A 15,252-nucleotide genomic window follows, 5' to 3' on the forward strand; every position below is an offset into this window, starting at 1 on the left:
AACGCTGCCTCTAGAAACAGGAAGGGGTCTTTTTCTTTATTCATTTTATTACTTTAGCTCCATCAATGTGACTCGGCCCTGGGGCTACAGGCACCGTAGAGGAGGAGACCGCGTGGCGACCTACCGGATCAAGCTCACCTCGACTAGCTATGGGAGCCAGGATGCACAACCTTTCCCGGTAGGTCCACCTGGGAGTCTCTAGGCGGCAGAGGGCGCTGTGGAGCCAGGGCCGGACCCCGCCCCCAGGGCCGCGCGCCGCGCCCCGTGACGTATTTCCGCGTCATCTGCCGCCGAGGCGTGCTCTCATTGGCTGTCAGAGAGGCAATTGGGGCGGAGCCAGGTGGGCGTGTGGAAAACGCAGCCTCCTGGAATTGGGGGGGCGAGGCTTCCCCTGTCCCCAGCCCTCCCCCAACTCTCCCCCGCCCTCCAGTCCGTCTCTGGGACTGCTGCGCTGAGCCGCTTGGAACGCGGCAGTGGCGGCGGCGCACTTTCCCGGGCTGTGGCTGGATCAGCGTTGTGGTGCGCGCGCCCGGGACCGGTTGACTGAGGGAGAGTGGGAGGGAATCCCGGGCTGCCGAGCTGCGCCGGCGGGGAAGCCCTTCGGTTCCCTGTGCACTGAGCAAGTGGGCCGGGGGTTCCCCCAGACCGCCACTGGCCCTTTGGCCCTGACGGGACCGCGCAGGGCGCGCCCCCCGAAGGCAGCCTTCGGGCTTGCGGCCCAGACTTGGCCCCGCGAGACCGGCGCGGGGCAGCTCAGAGGGAGGAAGCTAGAGGGGCCGCCCTCAGAGTTGGGAGCGCCTTTCCTGGGTCCAAAATGCCCAAGAAGAAGCCGACGCCCATCCAGCTGAACCCGGCCCCGGACGGCTCCGCGGTTAACGGGACCAGCTCGGCGGAGTAAGTCTTGGGGTGGGGGGCGGGCTGGGGAGGCCCGGGCCGGGGTGCAGAAGCCAGTCGGGTGTGCGCCTCGCGCGGGGCTCTGCTCGGGTCATCACGTACGTCTCGGGCCGCCGGGCGCGAGGAACTCCCGGCCGCCGAGGTATCAGTGACTAAGCACTGATTGTGCTCCTGACTCAGACCAGTCCGTGCACCCAACGAGTAGCGATGCCCCATCCCCACCCCTTTACCGACCCTTTCAGTCATCCCTGACCTCTGGTTATTTTCCCTCTCCCTAAAAAATAAAAACTGGTTTATCGCCCGCCTGTCCCCAGCTCTTTCTCCTAGATTCTCTGGGATTCTGGTGTGTAACTGGGAGAAGGGAGCCAATGTTTTGGAAAAATTAAGATCGCATCTGCGTCTTGAGATCAACTCAGGATGTATAATGTGGAGTTGGGACCGGCAAGCAGTCCTCACCTTCGTGCTTGACACCTGTGGGCTGGGAGTGGCTAGTCGCGGCCGCTGCCTGGCCAGCGAGTACGTGTGTACACCAACACCCCCGAGGCTTTTTACTTGTCGACTTTGGGAGCTCCCATTCCTTGGCCTTCTTCCTGGAGACTCTTGTTTTGAAGGGAGCTGCTTTTCTTTTCTTCATCTGACTTTTCATTCATTCACCAGATCTCTTCTCATAGGTGTCTCTCCTGGGCTGCTTTAATTGGCCATGAGCCCAATTTTGGACCTGAGACATCACACCATGTTCTTGGAAATCACACACAAGGTGTTCCATCTCTGCAACTTCCAGTGTTCATCACAAACCAGCAGTTTACTTCTTTAAACAGTGATGAGTCTGTTTGATGGACGTTTCTGAGTTGCCAGCTCTTTTGTATCCTAGGTAAGGGACAGGACTGTGTGAAGGAGAAAGATCTGGCGAGCTGGAGAAATAAACAGAAAAGATTAAGAGTTCTTAATCTCTTACCTGCACCCTTGGAAACTTTAGGAAACCACCTGATGAAAAGAACAGATTAGGCCTCGACCTTCTGCCCTTTGGTGATTTCTGTAACCTCTGTTTGTCTCTCTCGATGTTAATAGCCTGGGGACTTGTTGGCTTGGTGGCTCTGTCCACCCCTATAATGATCACAAGGCCAGTGGTGAACAGACCTGTGATGTGAGCTCAACCACATTCCTCAGACAAACTCCTTTCGATACTGAAGTATCTGTTTTGCATGATATTAACTTGCCCAGGTTAGTGGATAACTTTGCAAACATTGATGCACGTTTAGTGTACGGAATTTTATCCCCTAAAAATAGTCTGAAATCACCCCCACCTCCACCACCACCACCAGAGCGGGGCAGGACAGGACAAATTTTGACCACAGTGGATTCTGACTGAATGTTGTGTCCTGACCATCGTGCTCCCATTCGTTTTGGAGGAAGGTAGTGAGTGAAAGTGGGGTTTCCCAAGTGGCACTAATGGTAAAGAACCCACCTGCCAATGCAGGAGACAAGAGATGCAGGTTTGATCCTTTGGGTCGGGAAGATCCTCTGGAGGGGGGCAAGGCAGCTCACTCCAGTACTCTTGCCTGGGAATCCCATGGACAGAGGAGCCTGGTGGGCTACAGTCCATAGCGTCTCAAAGAGTCGGACACAACTGAAGCGACTAAGCCGCAGCAGCAGCAGTGAGTGGAAGTACCTGTAGTCATTCTGTTGTTGTGACCCAGTGTTCTTACAAAGTGACTGTAAGAACTCACAAGGAACTTACAAAGTTCTTACAATTGTGACTGTGTTCTTACAAAGGGGAGAGGGAAGAAAAAACGGAAAAAAACTATGCTGAAGTTGGTGGCAGATATATTTGGTGGGACTGGGAGATTCTAAACAGTGGGTAAAAGGTTGGACTCTGGAGTCAGGCTAAGTTTGTGGTTTTTTGATCTGGGTCAGGTCTCTCTAGGGCTTAGGTTTAGCTTTTTTGTTTGTGAAAATGGGTCTAATGATAGATCTGTTTAGAGTTGTGAAGACTAAGTGGGCTAATAGTAGTAGCTCTCCCGTCAGTGTTGGCTGCTGGTACCTTTGTTACTGGGTAGAGAATGCTGAGGGAAGCCTGAAGGTAATTTGCAGTCGTGGTGGTAGATGAGGCGCCATAGCTTCTGGATAACCAACCCCCTTACTCAGTTTTCTGTGCCGTGTGCATCTACCTCCGTGACTCATGGCTGTGTTACAGTAGGAGGCATCTCTGTGTAGGCTGCCTGAGACAAACGGGGACTGTTCCCCTGCCCCTTGCCTTCATGGGGGAAAGCTGTACACATCTGTTAATACATCTTTCCCGTTTTTCAAGCAAAGCTGATGTATTCATGTTTCTCTCAGTAGATCAGGCCATGATTTGGCACATTTTCATAAAGTGTAAAAAGAAAAAAGTCCATTGACATTAAAGAACTCTTGGTACTAAATTGGCAAGGTTGTTTGTCTGTGACTCCCTGGCACTTGGGACTGCTCTCTAATGGAGCACTTACCCCATTCAGACAAAGTTATGTTATATGAGACCTGGATTCTATGCAGCTTCTGGGGGTCCTTGAAGAAAAAGACTGCAAAAATATTTCTTTTGCAAGTTTGCAAAAATATATGAGTATATTGCAAGGGTGCTGAATGTTAGAGTGAAATAAGTTGGAAACAAGATCATGTCATTTCCCTGTTTAAAATGTTTTCTCTGGGAATTCCCTAGTGGTCCAGCGATTAGGACTTCCTGTTTCCACTGCTGAGGGCCTGGGTTCAATCCCTCGTCAGGGAACTAAGATCCCACAAACTTCACAACTCAGCACCGCTCCCCACACCCAAAAAAAGTTTTCATAGTTTCATTGCAGTTAGAATAAAATAAAATTGAAATTCTTTATATTGGGCTGTACGTCTGCTGTATCCCCCCTTCCCTGCCCCATCTCTTTAACCACACTTCCTGCTGCTCCTTTCTTCCGTTACGCTGGTCTTCTTTCACTTCCTCCATGGGATGGTCCATGCTCCCTCCAGACCCTCGCACATGCTGTTCCGTTGGCCTGACATGAATCCTCCCTTTCTCTTCCCAAGCTGCGAAGGAAGCAGTCTTCACCTCTCTGAGTAACTGTCATTTCCTCAGAGATGTTCACAGACCACCTAATCTAAAGTGGGTCCCTCTTTCTCATGTCACCTGACTTTTTTAATGGCACTCATTCACTGTCCATAATCTTTTACTGGGGTATTTTAATATTTCTGTCTTCTGTACACCTTATAACCTGTAAGATCGGATCGCCCTTTTTATATTTGCTGTTCAATAAGTAGTGCCTGGAATAGTACCTGGAAAGTAATCAGTGCACAAATGTTTGTGGAGAAAATTAGGGAAATTTCTAATATTTGCATAGTCTGTTTATCAAGTCTTTTAATAGCTTTTCTTTTTTTTTTGGTTATTTCTCCCTTTATTTTCATTCCCTCCTCCCCACTTTCTTCTCTTCCCAAGACACCATCTCACCCACTCTGGATATTTAATATATGGTCCTATAATTCTACCTATTCGTTGGGTATATGTGTACTTTTGGGAGGGAGATAGTGTTGTTTTGTGTGCTTAGGGTGCTGTATACTATTGTGCTATTATTCAGCCTTGAAGGAAATCCTGCCATTTGCAACACCATGGATGGACCTGGAGGACAGAATGCTAAATGAAATAAGCTAGACACAGAAAGAAAAATACTGCATGATTTCAGATTTTATATAGAATCTAAAAAAAAGGAATACATGAAAGCATAGAGTAGATAGGTGGTTACCCGGGGTGGGGAGGTGGGGAAAATGGGAGGATATTTGTCAAAGGATACAAAGTTGTAGTTAATAGGGTGAATACATCTAGAGATCTAATGCTTAGTGTGATGACTATAGTTAATAATACCGCGTTGAATACTGGACATTTGCTGGGAGAGTAGATTTCAGGTGCTCTTGTCACACACACACCCCACATGGTAAATGTGTGAGGAGATGTGTATATTAATTAGCTTGACTGAAATAATCATTTCACTATGTGTATATAGTGAATCATCATGTTGTACACTTTAAATATTTTCATTTTTTATTGAAAATCCTATTGTGCTATAAATCTGCATCAGTTGGGATAGACTAGAAAATCTCAGTAGTTTAACATGCTTTCAGGTTAATGGGAGACTCTTTTGATTGGATTCCAATCAGGGCCTCCGGCTGACTGAGGCACCATGTCTGAAATACGCTTAATGAGAAGGGAGTCTTGAGAACCACATGCTGGCTTTTAAAGTTTCTGCCTAGAAGTGGCACTTTTGCTCCCGTTTTTGTAAAGCAAATCACATGGCCATGGTGACCTTCACAGGGGACAGGGGCCTTCTTGGAAGGAAAAGAAGCAGCAGTATTTGAACGGAAGCAATGACCACCCTTAACTTTTATTTCAGGTTTTTCTTTTTCAAACAAGTGCTGTATTTCTGAGCTCTGTTCATAGTGTTAGACGTGTATCTAGTTAATTGTTTCCTTGGTTGCAGAGCAGTCTATCATGTGCATGTACCACATTTTACTTATCATTCCCCTAGAATAAGAAGACAGTTTTGTCGTTTCTAACCCCTTGCTGCTTCACACAGTGAAGCCATCACTGTCCTTAAATCTGCACCTCCTTTTGGACTCTTATAAGAGTTCCCTGTGGAATGTACTCAGAAATGGGATTGCTGAGTGTGAGGGTACTTTGCCTCTCCTTCCATGATAAGGCATTCGCTTACTCTTTCTTTGTGCTTTATTTTTTTTTTCTGTTTCCTTTTTATTTTTGAAATTGTGAAAGTACAAAAACACACAGGAGACTTGGAAAATACAGAACAAGTTATATGTAGTTCCACTATATATTACAGTTGTTTTTTTAAGTAGATAAATTAAGATTTTTAGTTGGGAGTTTCAATATCAAACTCTCAAAAATTAATAGAATGAATATACAGAAAAGTAGAAGGATAAAGTGGATCTGGAAGGCACCATGAACCAATTCAGCCTAATTAAAATTCATAAAGTTCACGTAACAGTAGGATACAAAATCTATTCAAGTTCCCATAGACTGTAAACTAGGAGACATTGAAACATATCCAGGGACATAAAACAAGGTGCAAAAATTTCATGGTCTAGGGGAATTGAAATCATATAGAGTCTATTCTTTCTTTGTGTTTTAAAGAGTACTTTTAACCCTCCCAAGGAGAAGCTGGAGCGCTGAGTAGAGTTCGAAGTTGCAATGCAGGGTGCTCCCCAAGACTTCACTTTTTCTTTTACCTTAGGCAAGTCTTTTGTACTTTCTGACTTTTAGTTTCCTTATCTGCAGAGTGAGGATGAGAGTGGTTTATAAAATCTCTGTCTTAGTGGCCGACGAGGCACTGCCTGATCAGGTTCTTAGTTTTCCCCATCGTCCCCTTCACTCTTGGCTCCAGCCATGCTGTGTTCCCTTTGCTGTTCCACAGTGTTGGTTGGCTGCATTCCAGGCTCAGAACTTTTGCTGTTCTCTCTACCTGGAATTCTCTTCTGCCCAATACCCACATGACTTGCTCCCTTACTTCCTTTGGAACTCTGCTCAAATGTTTCTTCACACAGGCCGTCTTGGATCACTCTATTTGTAGCACTCCCTGTCATGCTTGACTCCCTTATTTGCCCTATTTTTCTTTGCAGCACTTACCGCTAATCAGTGTTGCATTGTCTATAAATATTTATCTCCACCTCCCCCTGCCCTAAAATGTATGCTTCATGAAGGTGGGGGGTTGGTTTGTTCCTTGGTCAGTGAGTAGATCAGTGTCTGGCCCATAGCAGATACTCAGTAGATATCTGTTGACTACATGATTGAATCGTTCCTACCTTGAAGGAGTATCGTGAAGATTAAACAAGATAACACATACGGAAATGCTTTGAAGACCACAAGGTGCTGAATAAACAAGGCACATTGCTTGGCCTTGGTGGCATCCACAGCTTTTTGATTTGCATCAGCACTTTCTGCAGGTTTGTGGGAACACACATCTGTTAGTGTGAAAGCCCTTAAGGAAGGGGGCAGAGAGATTGAAATGGGTTGTTGTGCTTTTGGGGGTTCTCTTACGGCCTTAGGCGCTTCCCTGATGGCTCAGTTGGTAAAGAATCCGCCTGCAATGCAGGAGATCCTGATTGGATTCCTGGGTCAGGAAGATCCGCTGGAGAAGGGATAGGCTACCCGCTCCAGTATTCTTGGGCTTCCCTTGTGGCTCAGCTGGTAAAGAATCCACCTGCAATGTGGGAGATCTGGGTTCGATCCCTGGGTTGAGAAGATCCCATGGAGAAGGGAATGGCTACCCACTCCAGTATGGGCTTCCCTTGTGGCTCAGCTGGTAAAGAACCTGCCTTCAATGCGTGGGTTGGGAATATCCCCTGGAGAAGGGAAAGGGTGCCCTCTCTGGTATTCTGGCCTGGAGAATTCCATGGACTGTATAGTCCATGGGGTCGCAAAGAGTTTGACACGACTGAGCGTCTTTCACTTACGACCTTACCTGGGATGTGCATTACGATAACTAGAAGCTTTTGAAGTGGTTTTAACTGACTTTGTAGTTCTGAATTTAGGTGCTTCTACTGGTTTGTTGCAGCAATAACTAGTACTGGTGCAGTCTTTTGAGAACAGCTTCAGGTAAAAAGTAGGGGCAGCTGAACCTTGTGTCCTTGGGAAGAATGTCTCTGCTGTTGCACCAGATATAGAAAGAGCAAAAGGTTCATAAAGATGGCTTAGTCTGGGGCAGGGAGATGTGTAAGGTCCTTGTTTGAACATAAGCATGTACAGCATTCTACTTTCACTTATTTATGCATCTTTTGAAAACAGGGAGAGAATACTTCAGCAGAGCTTCCCATCTCTAGATTGATTTTTCTCTGGCTGATCCCTTTATTGTCCTTCCATAGCCCCTGCTTTTTACCTCTGTCTGGTCTTGCTCACATGGTTTCCTTTGTCTGGAATGCCCTCCTCCACTTTCCTGTGTGATTTTATTTTTGTCTTGTATTTGCCACCACACTTTAGGTGAGGGGAGGACCTATCACTATGAGCAAAGGAACCATGACTATCTTGTGTACTGATATTTCCCTCACATCTAGTCCAGGGCCTGGAATGAAAGAATGCTCCCATCTTTCAAGACCTAGAATAGAGTTCATCTCCCATGTAGCCTTTTCTGAGTAACTCCATGCTATTCTAGGACCCGAGTTTGAGACTTAGTTATGCTACTTCTATATTGCTGATCTTTGGCATGTCGTTTATTTATTAAAAAAAATTTTTTTTTGTATGTTATTTAACTTCACTGAGTCTTAGCTTCCCTCATTAGTAAAGTAAGGATGATAATATAACAAACCTGTGAGGGAAGGAGGGCAGGTGAGCATCATCCAAAATAACGTTATAAAAGTATTTTATGATTGTTGGAAGCTGTCTACATGGGAAGTGTAATTAGTGGTGCTGGCTTTGGTTTCTTCCTTCTCAGTTGACTGTTACCTTTTTTTCTTAATACCAAATTGCAAATGTTGATACATCATGTTAATTTATACATTTTATATGCTGCCTGTTCTTTGAAGTCTTACCCAAACCTGCATCTAATCAAGCCTTGAGATCTGACTTTCTGTTTACAGCACATACAGGGACAGAGAAGCAAGTGAAATGACACCAGGAGGAAACAGACAAATTCAGGATGTGGAATATTCTCTAAGACAACCGACCCGGTCCCTTTAGTCAATGTCATGCGGGAAAAGTAAGGGAGGGTGCTGTTTGAGAATAAGAGACTAAGGAGACATGCCAGTCAAATGTAATGAACCTTGGTTGGGTACTGAATCAAAAAATGTAATAGCTGTAAAAATGATTTCTTGGAACAACTAGGGAAATTTAGAGAATTATGGTTAATTTTTTAGATGTAATAATGGTATGATTATGTAGGAGACTGTTGTTGTTCATAGTTGATGAGTGAAACTTTGAAATGGTTCAGGAAAAAAAATCACACTCACATAGTAGATAAAGCAAATGGGGCAAAATTGTTCACAGTTGTTTAGTTGGTTAGTGTATGAGTTTGACTCTTCCCTTCTTTCCATAGTTCTTATGTTTGAAAAAATTAATAATAAATTTTTAAAAAGTACCCAGAGATTAAAATTCATCCTAAATCTTACGTCCTTTTTAACATTAACTTACATTTTCTTTCTCCCCCTTTGTACTCTGGCCTGTGTGTTTGTGTGTGCGCTTCGTCGCTCAGTCGTGTCCTAATCTTTTAGGCCTCATGGATTGTAGCCTGTCAGGCTTCTCTGTCCATGGGGTTTTTTCCAGGCAAGAATAGTGAAGTGGTTTGCTATTTCCTCCTCCAGGGGGGTCTTCCCTGACCCAGGGATCAAACCCGAGTATCCTGCATCTGCTGCATTGCAGATGAATTCCTTACCATTGTACTATCTGGCCTGTATTGTATAATAAACATCACATTAAATTCTGTATCATTTTGAAGTCATATGCTTTCTTTTTCACTAAATGTTCCTTGTGTCTTTTTTTCCTCCATTAATTTGATTACTTGGGACCATGCCTTTTTGGACCCCTGGGTCTACATCACTCCATTCGCTTAGTATAGTAAATCATTATTGGTAAATTGGACAAAACCAAAATAACGTTAAACAAACTAACCAACAACAACAAAAAACTCTTCCATGCAAGCTTCCATTGGTATGAATTGGTAATTGTTTCTACCACATCCATAGGAAGCACAGGTCAAGCAATGGAGAATCTTTCCAACATATTGAAAAAACGTGGAGAACCCACAGACTGGGAAGAAGATGAGGTAAGCTTGAGAAGAAAGCTTAGAGTCTCAGTTTTGTTTCTCTTAGTCCTTTCTTGAAGCTGCCAGTTTTGAAAAAATCATCCTAGTCTCTTTCTGCCACTTGATTATATTTTTACTTTGTGTCCTGTATCCTGTCTCTTTTGTCTGAAAACCCACGAGAGCTGTTTGAAGGCTCACATACCTGTTTGCTAAATTAACAACCTTCCAGAATGAATTGCGTTTTTTTGTTTTTAAAAGAGCAGGTGTTCTCTGAATCCTGGTGCAGGGCCTACTGCTAAAAATGCTGATCCTAAAAAAAATAAAAATAAAAATGCTGATCCTGCCTCTGATTTCTTGGGGGAGCCCCCAGGGGTATCCTGCTTTGATGTCAGCAAGGGAGTCAGATAAGAAGATGTTGCATGGGGGTTGAAGAAAAATCAAATAGAGTGATTTCTTCCCCCTGAACCCAACTCTTTTTTGAATATTTGCTTGCTCATGTACAACTTTAAAAGAAAATTGAATATATCAGTACCTTTTTAAGGAAAGAACCTGCAGACATTAAATTTTCCAGTTTAACTTTTGGTTATTCCGTTATATACATACATAGATAACTGTAATCAGTTGATGGGTTCCCCTCCTACCCCATTTTTACTCACAGACATAATTCTCATGCTTGTCATTTATTTTTGGCTAAAGAGTAGAATTTGATAGGACCTGGCTTCACAAGTGACACTTGTTGATTATTTATATGGCTTCCAAAGTTTTATTATTTACTGATACTCTTATAAGTATCTTGAACTAATTTGTTTTGTTCTTTTAAACTAATTCATACACCAAATCAGAGGCAGTGAACCACGTTACCCATTTAGTTATGTATTACTGAGTGTGTTCCATAAAAAGACAGAACCAATTTACAGTGTATATTTCAACTAGTTCCTCAAGCTTTAGGAAGTTGGGTTTTTTTTTTTTTTTAAATTTAATGATTTTTTTTTTTTTGATAGTTCAATAGGGCTCCCTCTCAGTCTGCTTTGCTTTGTTTGTCAGGCTGTATTTTTGAAATGGGATTATTTTCAGTCTAAACTAATATTTAATGAATGCATTTTGAATGCATGGATTCTGCTGGATGGTGTAGACAGGTGAGTAAGATTCTTTTTGCCTCCACGGATCTTAAAATCTCATGTATGGAGAGGTTGCAAGTTCACAAGAAGGAGGAAACAGATGGGTAGAGTAAGAAAAGTGCCCCAAGAGAAAGAGGTACAAAGAAAGTACTGTCGATGCTCATTGAGAGCAGGAAGAACGCACATCCAGTGGGGAAGATTAGGAGGGCCTTCACAGAGGAGATGACATTTGAGCTGGGTCTTGAAGGATGGCTAGGATTTCCATGGGAATGGGGGAGGGAGGGGGCCTGGCAGGAAGAGAGCTCAGGATGAGCAGCTTCACATAAGTGGGAAAGCTTGGGATGTGTAGAGGAGCCGGCAGCGAGCTCAGTGTGCTGGATGCATAGCTGCAGGTCGCAGGAGATGAAGCTGGAGAGGTAGGTGGGAAGGCTTTGTGGCACAAACTGAACACTTTGAAAAGTTTCGTGCAAGCTTTTTTCTTCTCGGACCATTTTTTAATAGATATGTCTAACAGTTTTGTTGTGCTTTGTTTTATTTATTTATTGTTAGTTTGTGTCTTTTATTAGCCAGTAGACATTACTTGTCTTTTGGTTTGTTGAAGCGATAGGTCAGTGTGCTTCGTATTTTTTCAGTTTTATAAATTATGTGGCTACTACATCATCCCACTGTGATGTTTCCCTTTTATATTGTATTACTTAGGGAAAAATACGTATATTTTTTATTTTCCAAAGCATGTCTTTTGTATGGTACAACCTACTTTTCTTTTGTATTCATACATGTAGCATTATTTCATAACTAGCAGGAGTATGTGGCTTCATTTTCTTCTAGCCTTTTCTCTCCCTTATATGGTCCCATCTGGAATTAATGTGTTTGGGGTGAGGTATGGGTCTATGTTAATTTTTCTACACAATGAGGTCTAATATCTTCATGGAGTTTATTAAATAGGATTTTTATCTCTTGTATTTTCAGGTTTATTTTATGTGGTCTTTATGGTATTTTTAAAATCTATTTCTAAAATTTCTTTTTAGCTCTTACATACTTTTGAGTCATTTTTTGTTATCTTAAATTGGGTAGGGTTAAAGATAACTTTAAAAATTGCCATGGTGTATATTTCCATTTATTAGTGTCTCCCCCTCTCTTTCTATTATGGTGTTATAGTTTCTTTTGAATAATTCTCTTGTGTCCTGAGTTCATATTTCAAATACCTAACATTTTGATGCTGTTGTGATGGAACATTTTTTAATTTGTGTATTCCATCTTGACTGTGATTTGATTTGTATGAATTGTTTATATCCTGAAGCTTTGTTAAATTCATTTATTATATCTAGTAACTTTTGATTGAATATCAGTATTTCTAGATTTATTAGTGTCATCTGCAAAACGTAACTCAATTCTTCCCTCTCAACACCATTTCTATTTTATAGCCATCTCAACTTGCTTTGCTCTCAATAGCAGTTCTTGTGTCCCAGGGGAACATTTGAAACTAATGAGGCTTCCCAGGAACCTTCGGGGCTAGGGGCTTTTCTGCTCTTTCCAAAGAGTTGTGAAAATAGGAAGCAGCTGTCCAGCTTTATAGAAGCAGCGCTTGTTAGGGCTGGCAGGGTTCTTACAGATCCTCTAGCCCTGTGCCTCCTTTTGCAGTATAAGGAAACCAGACCTAGAGAGGGGAAGGAACTTGCTGGGACTTCACACAGCTGGAGTTAAAGAAGGTACCTGAAATTTTATCCCAACTCAGATATATTTTCATTTGGTATGCTTACTTGGTCTGAAAAATTTCTAAGTTTACCCAAAACTGAATTTTGGTAATTTTACCCAGTCTTCTTAAAAATTTTTATAAACCTCTTTTTAGGTAATAATCTGAAACTCTGGAAAAGGATATCTCTCAATATCACCGCTCACCTAAGGTGTTTGAGGAAAAAGGGAATGAGGAAATGGAGGGAGGAAAGGCTATTTTATTTTTGTCCAGGATCCTTAGTAGGAGGGCCTATTTTTAAGCTTCATAATGTCAGTTTTTAAAGCAGTGGTTTTCAGAATAACCACAGACAGAAGTCCCTGTGAAATGAATGCCTTCCTAGAATTGACCTATTTTGAGTTTAAACTGTTACCCAAGAAAGGTTCAGAATTTCAGATGCTCTTAAGCACATTTACTTTTCAGACAAAGTAGAACAACTGAGTTGAGTGAATGATCTGCATAGGTTCCAGAGTCTGGTTAAATCTTGAAATTTGGGGAGTTGTAAGGAGAAGACATGACTAATCAATCGCATTGTTGTACTTACATGTTGACTGGATCCAGGTTCATTATGTTTCTTTATTGAGTTAGAACTTTAATTTTCAGGTTATTGTTTTTTTAAATTAGATTAGACCCTCACCACATTTGAGAGTTCCGAGTTGAAATTATTTGCCCTATTTGATTTCATATCTTCCTTCAGTAAATAATCCTTCAAGGATGTCCTTGTTGGGGAGGCCTCAGAAGTTAGCAGGATTTCTAAGCTAACTATAAACCTTTTGTCTAATGGCTTACTCAAATTCAGATTGAAACCCTACCAAAGTGCTAGCCTGTATTTCAGCTCCTCTGTCTCTTTCCCTCTCTCTCTGAGTCTATGGGATGCTAGAAAAACAAGAAGAGGGTAGTTTAACATTCCAGTAATTATTAACAGTGGAAAATACATCCTGCTTATCGTAGGCATCCATTTGTGTCCACTGATAAAACTTGGACATTGGAGCCACAGAAGAGTTCTATTCACCAAAAGAAGCACCAGTGGAACATTGGACCAGGCTCATAACACATTATATTAGTTTAGATAGAGAGTGCAACACTTATATTATTTTACTGGAACACTTCTAAAATATAGTCTTTTTTTTGTTTGTTTGCCTTATTTTATTTTGGTTACTAAATTAGTGCAAGGTTAGCCATACATGCAGCTTGTAAAAAGGCAGTCCTGAAGCATTTACAAATAAAAAAGAAGTTATAAAATATTTATTAGGGGAAGTCAAGGGGAGAGTTAGCGAGGAAAGTACCAGAAAACCACCAACAGGTGTTTTGGTTGCACTGAACAAAGTTTCAGTTTGATGGGCAATCGGGGGGAAGGGTTTTGTGAATTCCTGAAATGTGAGGTGGCATGCGAGGTGGAGGGGACACAGGGTAAGCGGAAATCAGCGGTTCCGGAGACACAGAAGGCTTGGGTTACTGGAGGCTCACCCCTTGCTGAGGATCCGTAACAATTCCTGAGCAAGTGGCTTTCTTGAAAAACAAGAGCTGCATCTGTAGGGCCCAGGTACAAGTAATCAAGTATGGGTCCTAGATCAGGAAAGGCAAAAGATAGGATAAAGGCAAAAGACATAAAACTTTATCCCTGAAGGACATCATAACTGAAAAAATAACTACCACTGATTGAGGAACTTCCTGATCTGTTTCATCCATTATCTTAAACTTGCACTAAAACTCTGCAAGAAAGGTCATAATATTCTGTTATACAGATAAGGAAAATGAAGTTCAGGAATTTGCATGTTTGCCTAACTAGTTAATGGTGGAGCTAAGTTTGGAACCCAGGTCTGTCTTGCTCTAACACTCAAGCTCTTCCCACATAGCCCTCCAAAGATCACATAAAATACTAGAGGTCATCTTCCAGCTACTCTTGCCAGAACTGTAGCCACTAGCCATATGTAACTATTTAAATGTTAATGAGTTAAAAGTTAAGAATTGGTTCCTAATTTATACTAGCCACACAGAGGACACAGTGCCACATGTGGCTAGTGGTTACTGTACTGGGCAGCACAGATTACATTTTCATTGTTGCAGAAAATCTGTTAGTATCTAGCAGTTATCCAATTTAACTCTTATTTATTTTTGCCCCTTTATTTTGCAAAGGAAAAAATGAAGGACAAAGGTACTAACTTGTTCAGTGTCTCCAGGCCTTTGGGCTGGTTGCCTGGTAGCTTTTCCTATGTTCCACCCCCTTCCTTAAAAAAAATTAGCAGAATAGAGATGTGCAAAAGCAGTGACTCCTACTCTCTCAGCTTTGCCTGGCCTTCAAACTAGATTCTTCCTCCTGAAGTACAGTCCTGAGTTTCCATGAGTTCAAAGAACATTTCGTGGTTAATTTCCCCCAGGGAAATGAAAGATGTTTTTTGGAAAGGAATTCCATGCTAAATGTATGAAATAGCACTTTGATTCCTTCTGGTTCTTTCTCTGCTTTCCTACTAAGCACTTCGTAATTGAACTTGCAGCTGCCAACCATTTGTCTTCCAAATAAGGCCAGCTTCAAAACAGTTCAAATGACAGAGGTATATATACTTTGAATGCCAGCAGCTGCTTGTTATTTGCTGTTTATTCCAATGGCATTTGTGTTAGGGTCAAATAGATTTAGATTATGCCCAGAATTACAACAACAGATTTCTAACTTGTGTGTTTAGAAGATTAAGATGTATTAACATTCATTTAACTGATATTTAGTACATACCTAATATGTATCAGGTACTTGGCT

General features: G+C 42.3%; 1 protein-coding gene across 2 annotated transcripts in view; it reads left to right on the top strand.

Annotated features, from left to right (window-relative positions):
- The first annotated feature begins 348 nt into the window (after positions 1 to 348).
- Positions 349 to 15,252, top strand: part of MAP2K1 (mitogen-activated protein kinase kinase 1) — a 75,064-nt gene continuing 60,160 nt past the window's right edge. Inside the window, exon 1 of one of the 2 annotated variants that reach the window (XM_027553027.1) lies at positions 349 to 894. In XM_027553027.1, coding sequence (XP_027408828.1) covers positions 815 to 894 — 80 coding nt within the window. In that variant the 5' untranslated portion in view covers positions 349 to 814. Of the gene's footprint in view, positions 895 to 11,155; positions 11,185 to 15,252 lie in introns of those variants that run through there. The other variant, XM_027553028.1, reaches the window with a different exon arrangement.

Source organism: Bos indicus x Bos taurus, chromosome 10 (assembly GCF_003369695.1).
Source record: "Bos indicus x Bos taurus breed Angus x Brahman F1 hybrid chromosome 10, Bos_hybrid_MaternalHap_v2.0, whole genome shotgun sequence".
In the NCBI taxonomy this organism is placed as follows: domain Eukaryota; kingdom Metazoa; phylum Chordata; class Mammalia; order Artiodactyla; family Bovidae; genus Bos; species Bos indicus x Bos taurus.